The 9,168-nt window shown below is 37.6% G+C and overlaps 1 protein-coding gene across 1 annotated transcript; it reads left to right on the forward strand.

Annotated features, from left to right (window-relative positions):
* Positions 1 to 1,483: 1,483 nt before the first annotated feature.
* Positions 1,484 to 6,745, forward strand: LOC135691793 (meteorin-like protein). The gene is made up of 4 exons (XM_065209772.2): positions 1,484 to 1,873; positions 4,332 to 4,714; positions 5,142 to 5,198; positions 5,767 to 6,745. Exons 1-4 carry the CDS (start codon positions 1,770 to 1,772, stop codon positions 6,126 to 6,128), a joined length of 906 nt encoding a protein of 301 aa, XP_065065844.2. The 5' UTR covers positions 1,484 to 1,769; the 3' UTR covers positions 6,129 to 6,745.
* Positions 6,746 to 9,168: the final 2,423 nt, after the last annotated feature.

Raw genomic sequence — 9,168 nt, forward strand, 5'->3', positions numbered from 1 at the left:
GACCATACTACTTCAAGTCATTTTCAACTGTATATAGTACAAGTAAAATTCAATTCAAGTAATCTTTCACCATCGCGTTTCCCATTTGCTATTTTAGCGACTAACGTAAGATTGCAGTTCTAGATTTACATTCCAAACTAATAGGGTAAAATAAATTAGTTTATCAGGACACTGAGAAAAACCAACAGGATGGATATTTGGCCCAGTGCCCTATATATTTGAATTACTTGAGAATGTACTATAAAGGATTATTCTGCTTGGTTAAATTATTTTGAGTTTATGGATAATACAGGCTTAGTGTCCCATTTGATCAGCTTGATGCATTGGCATTTGTCATGAAAGCGTGAGAAATATTCAATAAACACTCTTTCAATCATTTAGATGTTGTATCTAGGCACAGAATATTCTGTGATATAAAGTAGAAGTGACCAGGTCATCTTACGCTTGGCTCTTCTAAGCAATCTCAGTCTTTCTACCTATTTCAGTTCAATTATCAGCCATTATAGCAATGACCCTTAACATGTTTTAATAAATTTTGTCAAAATTTGCATTTGGTGCTCCTCGAGCACTATGAACTAGGAAATTGAGCTGTTGTTTGTTGTTTAAAAATTGAGTTCGCCACAAAGTTTGCTGATGAAATAATTTTTTGGACAACAGATCTTATTTAAGATAAATGTAAATGGCAAATCCTTCAAATAGTAAAGAAGTTAGCATTAGGCCTAGAGTAGATCCTTGTTAAACATCAATCGCAATATAGATTGAGTAATATATTCTTCCAATCAGATTGCAGAAGCTTTGCTTTAAAGTTAAGTTCAAGGAACAAGGAACAAAGATACTAAACTTTAAATGCTTCTACCATTTGTTGTTAATAAAACTATCGCGTTAATAAAATTCCTCTTTGCAGGGTCGAACGGAAGCATCCTAAACTTGGGGGCACTTTGAGGGCACTTTTTATGCTAGAAAGAAAGTCTCGATCCATCTACTCTCTCTATCTCTCTTCAATAAAGTCTCTCATCTCTCTATTTTGATAGTAGGAAAATAAAATAGTAGGAAGAAAAAAGAAGAAAAAGAAGAAGTGAATTTCTCGGTTCTCCATTTATCTTTTCCCCTATCCCCCGATTTCTTTCTTTCTGCTCGAAAATTGAGAGACATGAACCAGTTCAGTAGAGTTTTCTGGGCATCAGAATTAGGAACCCTGCTTTCTTGTGCTTTGAGGATGAATTAAATCCAAGGTCAATTGAATATCTTGAACAAAGGTAAGATAACATTTGCAAAGACTAAATATGGATTAGTGTGACTAGTTATATCCAAATAAAACAGGTTCGGCCATTGAAGAAAGATCCAGTTCACCAAATGCAAACATATTTGATAGGTCTTTTCTGTAATCCGGGATTAACCCCCCTAAACCATAAACACTTTTGTCAGGGAACACAATGTGGGTTAATTAGCATAAGAAAAGAAGCCACGCGCTTTACAATTTATTTCGGCCTTGACAAATGCTTATTGAATGCTTAATGTTTCTGTTTGTGTTGAACAACATTGTTTCCTCTCACGGTGAGGACGGTTGACGCTGGAATTACCAAGTTTGTGTTCGTCGATCTCTTGCCAGATAGAAACCAATTTCACATTTTCGTTGGCTGATGTTATGCAAACAACTGTTGCATGTTGTGAAAGCTTGTTTTTGTAGAGAGTTTTCAGATGCGTGTAAATAAAACTTTTGTCTTCTAACGTGGAAGGTTACGACCGTCTGGCTTTCCAAGGTGGCTAACATGTCGTCGTTGTCTTTGACAAAACATTCAATATTATTATTTGTTATCCCGATTTTATACACTGTTGGGGAGAAAATCAATACCTGCATTTGGCAATATAACAGGTAAAGTATTTAATTTTATTAATATATTCATCTTATTAGCAATCCGTTCAATCAATAGTGAATACTAAATTAAATAAACACTTTATATCAACTTTTGATTTCAAATTAACTTGATTAACCCGAACACATTGAATATTTGTCCTCTGGCAGTCTTTAATGATTCACAATCGTCGAATGGGCAACACTAAACATTAAGAAATATTCTCCCAACATTTATTAGCGTAGGTTGTGAAATATCATATCAGCACTGCAAGAACACTAAATCCAGAGGCGTTGTGGCTAGGCGGGACACCGGGAGATTTCCCGGTGGGCCCCTTTCAAGAGAGTTTGTAAAACCCAGGAAAATATATTTTATGTGAAAAGGATCCTTAGCGAAAAAATCCCTCACTTACATTAAGACTCAAATTCATGATTTAGAATTTAAGACTTAGAGGTCAACATATACAGACAGAGCCCTTCGGAAGGGATGCGTGGAATATGAACAGGGTCGCTGAGAGGGGGACAGGGAGGTGCAAGCTGCCCCAGGGACTCGAGGCCTCTTAAAGCAAGGAATTCCAAAGTTTGCCTAAAAACGTTGTAAACGGTTGCAAGAAAATGACTGCAAAAAAATTCTGAAATGTATTTCAAATTGATTCGCTTCGCTCGCAGCGCACGTAAGTTCTGTGTCACTTTTGTGTTTGTATCAAATGTTTCTATCAATATGAATGACACAAACGATAAAGAAATTTTTAAAATTCTTAAGAATTCTTAATTACCAACTTCAAAAGACTCTCGTGTTCTATAATGTATAAAACACTGAAGTATATAAAGATTATTTTAGCATGATTTTCATGTAAAAAAATTAAATATAACAACTTTTAGTATTGAAATCTCTACCCTTGTTTTTTTGTAAATAAGGGGTTTATGTAATGCCCCCAAATCTATTGGTAACTGAAGCGATTCCTCTAATGACATTATTAAAATTTTACCGACGGCGAAACAGAAAGTTGTTATTTAATTTATTTTATATAAGTTTGTCTAAATTTCAACAGCATTTTTTCAGAAAACCCAAATGTAATCATTTCAAACAAAATAAAATTGTACCTTTTGAACCCATTTGCTTAAAGCCTGTGGCAGCCTACCATCCCTCGCACCCCACTAGGCAGGCATACTCTAGGAAGGGGCGAAAAAGGCAAACATATACTATCCAGACATATTAATCAAAGAAGTGTGATTAACCAAGATTAAAAGGGAAGCCATAAAGACAATATTTTTTCGCCCTAAACTCATTCAGTATACCGTTGCATTTCTTTACTTGACGACGTCACACATACAGTTTCAATCATAAACACCCATATTCAACTGTGGCTCATAGATTGAAATGAAGTTTGTGTTATACAATTATGCATTCCGACCTCGTAAATTTACAGTAAACCCATCGAAAATGCTCTCTTGATAGAGATCGTGTTTTGATTACTACCCAGCTTGCCATTGCGAAGGTGGCAGCCTGCCATCCCTATAAATGAGACTGTGTTGATTACTACCCAGCTTTCGAAGGTCATTTTTTTAACACTGAGAAGCTATGCTTATCGAGGAGTGTTCTGGACCTCTTTCTCGATGTGACCACGCCTCGTGACTTATGTGCCTGGAAATGCAGAAACCTGGCAACTCCCCTTACTCTGGGTGAAACTTTGGTCCTGTCTGGGACACAAACTTCAGACCCTTAGACATTTAGTGTGGAGAAGCATGCAAGTAGGAAAACAAATATAAACAATAATTCAGTTTCTCTTCTTCTTCGATATTTTCTTACTTGATTTTATAACGTCTTCTGCTACCTATCCAACCTATATCTCCACTTCAACTTCCGTCTCTTCTCTCTCGCTCACTATTCACAACAACAATAACTCTCGTTCCAGTCTCTCATTACTCACATCCTCGCATTAGTCTGCGACCCTAACTACTGAGCCATTCTTGCACCTTTAGTTAGATGACTACTCAAAGCATTTTTCTTAAAAAGCCAATATCTTCTGCTGTTTGCAGTTATTTCTTTGGCCTAAAAAGGCTGTCTGAGCCCACCCACCCTACAAAATTCCCAAGTTGCAACTACTGTGTAGTTATTACCCAATAATGAAAGGAAACTGCTTTTGAAATGTAAAACCTGACTGGTTCTTTCGGCAATCCGTACGTCACTTTTAATTATAGTGGTTGTGAACACAAAAAAGCGTGTCCATAAGCTAACTGGAATAGCAGGACAGGTAGGAGTTATAAAATTGCGTTCAAAATTTTGAGACTTCTTGTCTTCATTTTGCTTTGAAAAAATAGGTTTGTTTCCAGTAGCCTTCACTGATTTACGTGTATGTGTGGTTGTTCATTCTTGTCGCATTGCGGTGTTTCTTATTTGCTACATTGTTTTCAGTACCCTTTTTGCAATAATTCTGTAAATTGCAACTTCTTTTCACAGTACTTTTTTTCGTTCTAGCTATGAGAGAAGCAATGAAACCAACCCTGGAGTCATCCCTGTAGACCTTCGTTGTTCAAAAGGATTTTTGGAGTGGCGCCAGCCCAAAGGGGGACTTCAAGTGAAATTCAAAACCCCTGTCGATCTTCTTGGATCTGATTTCTCTGTTCGTCTGATATCAAAAAAGGACCTTGCTGTTTTTTATGAAGAAGTGGATAATGGCTTGAAAATTCTTAGAGGCTTCGAAGAGTACGATCCGAAATCGGCAATCAATATAGGATCAAAAGATGGAGAGGCTGGTCTCTATGTCGTTGCACGTACTACGGAGGATACTGATAGTAGTGACAATGTCTTGCGAATTGATTATGAACTTGAACGAAAAGAGCAGAAATCACCAGCTCAAGGTCTGAATCAATTATATCTGTTAGTTGTAATAAGTACACCTCAATTCAGTTAATTTTCATTTCCACCAAAATTTATAAGCAAAGGCTCTTTAAAAAAGAAAGGTGGAACATTCTTGTTACCTCCTCTCTCTTGCACCTTTTCTTCCATTCTCCCACGCTTTTCCCTCCTTTCTCCCGCATATTTCCTCCTCTCTCGCATATTTCGTATTCTTTACCTCACGTCTTTCCCTTCTCTGTCCAACATTTTTCCCTCTTTCCTCTCTCGTAGTTTTCCTCTCCCTCCTGTCCCCCTTTCCCCTTTTTAACTCCTTTGTTTCTCCCATCTTACTAAGTGTAAAAGATACCCCGATGCCTTTTCATTATGAAGAATTTCCAGAGCACCACAGTTGTATCGATATTGAGAAAGTGGTTTTACCTTTCTTTCTAGATTGCAGAATGTGTAGCACATTGAAAATGGCTGAACTGCTCTGCAAAGGCGACTTTGGTATGTGATTTACTTTTGCTTTAAATTGTACCGTCATTCAGGAGGTGGTCCGTGCCATGCAGCATCCTCAAACAGCTAGCTCCAGGCTTCTCCTGTTGAAAACAAACATGGCTGAGCAGGATAACATTTTGATTTCAGCAGACGGCTGTTACGCACTTAGCATTCAGTTATCTCTTTCTGTGCCTTTTTAGATAGATCCATTCTAGAAGCATTTGTTTAAAAAAAGTTTTCCACATCTTCTTTGTTTCTACTAGCACAAAAAGCTTTGTTTGAAATTAGATAAAACAAGGTTTTATGACCATTTTACGGCTAGATTGTCATTCTTTGCAGAAATGGCGTTTTGGAGGGCTTAGCCTCCGAATTTAGTTAAAGAACAAGTGCTTGTCCCTTTTTCCTACCCTTTTGTCATTTTTACTCTTCCCCTTTCTTCCCTTCAACAAAGTTGGCACCCACCATGTTTTCTTTAACTTTACTACTGTGAAAGGAGTATCTTACTTGATCTGTTACTTAATCAGCTTAATGTTTCCTCGATGTTTCGTGTTATTATCTTGTACCTATTCGTTTACAGCCGTCAAAGCCAAAATCCAGAACAAGTATCTTCACAATGACGGGCAACACGTGTTTCTGGATCTCCACGTATATCACATTTACCGGCAGCTTGAAGGTATATTTCTTCGGGTTTCAGAAGGAAGTTATCACATAGGACGTGTCCGGATGATTGGAAAATGTTCACCTCCAAAAGGAAGGCATCATTACATATTCCTCGGTAAAAAAGGAAGAGGTACGAAGGACGCTCAGGTTGAGTGTTACATGAAGTTCTCCTTATGGAAGATGATTAAGCATCAGATTAAGTGCTCAGGTTCGCGAAGAAGGAGAGGAGTCAGCGCTTCAAAAGACATTAAAGATGTTTATTACCAATCGAAAAGATAGGGGGAAAGAAGACTGAATCCAAACGATTAGTTAATACTTTCATACAGAAACCAGGGACTTCCAACTCCTTTAAAATGTGTGGGATGGGAAGGGGGACGGCAGCTGTTGGGTACATTGGCCTCGCTCATATTTGGGTGCTTAGTCTATTAACCGCCTCCACTTCCCTAAACTGCTTTGCTTGAAAATTGTCAATAGATTAAAGACCACATATTGCTAGCCATGCAAATGAACAATCGTTAAAAATGCAAAAAGTGAAAAAGTCTCTTTTTGAATTTGAAAGGGAAGCATCTTTTGCCTTCCCAGACAAGTTTTGTACATTTTTGAAAATTTGGATTGAACCACCTACCTAAATTTCATTACACGACACCTTTTAATTGAAATTAATAAGCTATACTCATCTCATGGCATGTTTCTTTTATGTTTTGCTATGAGTAAATATGCAAAGTTTTTAAGGTAGTGTATTTAAATAACAAAACCTCTAGGAAATGGTTGTCACGAGAAAGAATGACCAAAACAAATCGTTTCATGTTTATAGATTTGATTAACTGGTGGAGAACCTTTTTTGACATTTATTGATGGTGATGTTGAAAAAATTATTTAAACTGGCTTTGGAATAATTAGTTGTGTTTTTATGTTTATTCTGTCTCTTAGAATGTCTCTTACAGCTGATGCCTGTCTGTCATAAATATCAGCCTTTTTCATTATCCATCCGTAGGTGTAGTGGAGTCTGCCCTGTCTATTTGACCCTGTAGTTAACAGCTTAAAGGCAGTCTGTACCCTCAATGATTGGCTAATATGAAAAAAGGTCTTCCCGCCTCAACGGATAGTGCAACGGATAACGGATTAAGATGCTTGCTTTGGCTGGCCTAGCTGCGGTAGTGGACGACATTTGAAACTGCGAGCGAAAAGCTATCGGTAATGGAAAGAAGATTTGATTACTGGAATTAAATGATGATAATGGAAGCATTCCCTTTCGCTGTTGACATATCTGTCGCACAAACCAAACAGGGAGCCATATTTTTCTAGCCACAGCTTTACTACAAGGGGAACACAGCCTTTTGATTCAAAAGCTCTGGAATCTAAGTTGTCTCTGATTGGTTTGAATCGTTTAATTATCGATCAAGCTCAACAGTGCGTGAATTTCACTCCCGTTAAAATAAAGTTGAGCACAATAGGGGACAGACTGCCTTTAACAGCAAGATTTGAAGAACATGTGCTGTAAATATTCTGATAAAAACAAAAGCTGAAATTAAATGCGTTAAGCCAATTAAGCCTTCACCCATCTTTGTATGCATCTTCCTTTACCTTCACAATTTCACAAAGCTTCAAAGTGATCAAGTTTTTTTACAAAACGAGTCGGCCACAACAAGCCTACCAACCGAGACGAAATGTTTCGGTTTATTGGTTGAGCTACTACACTGAAGAATGCCAGACGAAAAGCTTTTGTATGCTTTAAAGTTTTGAAACGATTTTCCAAAATTGATTTTTTACCTTATAGAAGGCAAATATAAATATGAAACTAAAATAGATGAAATAGTTTCAGCTATAGACTAAAAGCAGATTGAAACCATAGAATTCAAGCAAAAAGCAATTGTGTGGTGGAAGTATGATTTTACCCGGACAAAAATAATAAAAAGCTGTAATTTGGCACATAGGTTCCATACGATACTGGGAATAACCAGAAAAAAGTCCCATCAATTGGACATTGGGAATTCCTTATTTGGGCAAATCCCATATGGCGCACTGATCAGCAGGGGTTCAAATTTTGATGTCGCTAAAACCACATTTTATGTACATATTCTGAAAGACGGTTTCATGCTGAACAACTTTTATTCAACATACACGCTCTTACAATGTGGAAATAAGTACTTTCTGGTAAAAAATAGCAGATAGGGGGGCAACTGGGCAATAGAATGTATACATTGGTGGCGCCAGGGGAGGGCTATAGCGCTACAGTCCCTCCATCGGAAGCATCTAGCCCCTATTGGAAGAAAATTTTAGGTTATTGTCGGAGCAAATTTGACAAAATAACGTACGAAAACTGCATATTATAGTCAATTTAGCCCCCCTGTTTGAAGCTCCAACCCCTCTGTCGGAAGATTTCTGGCACCACCTCTGAATGTATATAAATTTATTTATGAACAACTTATATATTATCAAGAGCAAAACATGCGATGATGAAATTCTATCCAACAAGGAGCAGGTTAAGAATCCCGCTAAACATTTTGAAATTTCTGCAATCCGTGAATTATTTTGAGAAAATCTGCGTCCGGCAAATGTGTAGAATTCCCTCGTTCCGTTGATAAATTGCCAGATTTCCGCAATCTACGACAAATTTCCCTAAAATTCTGTTCTTCCGCAAGGATCTACCCTGTGCCTTGCAGACAAATTTTCTTGCTGGTAATAACTGCGGGTACGAAGGTCTTTTAATGCAGAACATGGGAAAAGGTGAACCACGTTGAAGCATATATATTTGTCTCAGGATTTTCCAAGTCCGGGTTTTCCGTTTTTCATAACTATTTTCCGGGTTTTGGGTCCTAGGTACACTCAAAACACCCTCTTTTCATGTGCGCACTTCTTAATTGAAAAGTTTGCAATTTTGGGGATTATACGTAATTTGGAAGTTATCTCTTTTTCTGGTAAAGAAGGGCATAAAGGGAATATTACTGGCCCAGCATCAAGCTGTAGTTTTGTGCAGCCACTTTGAATTTGCACTGAATTCGACAGTGTTTTTTACGTCTTAGTAACAAGAATTACTAAGATGGAGGATGTCAATGAAAAAAGTTGAAAAAATGTCAGAATTAAAATCTTCATCTTTAAAGTAGTTTAAATGAAAATATCATGTTGTTTGGACCGGATCTGAGGGGGAACTTTAATACGATTTGGCTTACCAAAATTACCTGAAGGTATGATTAGACTACGCCTCTCAGTCTACAAGTTTGTTAGCCCTTCTTGGTAAGACTGTAACCCTACCCCCACCCCCCCCCCCCCACACCCCAGTTTCCGCCACTGCCAATAATAACAGGACATATTGCAACCA

The sequence above is a fragment of the Rhopilema esculentum genome, chromosome 13 (assembly GCF_057945365.1).
Source record: "Rhopilema esculentum isolate cy_ngs chromosome 13, ASM5794536v1, whole genome shotgun sequence".
In the NCBI taxonomy this organism is placed as follows: domain Eukaryota; kingdom Metazoa; phylum Cnidaria; class Scyphozoa; order Rhizostomeae; family Rhizostomatidae; genus Rhopilema; species Rhopilema esculentum.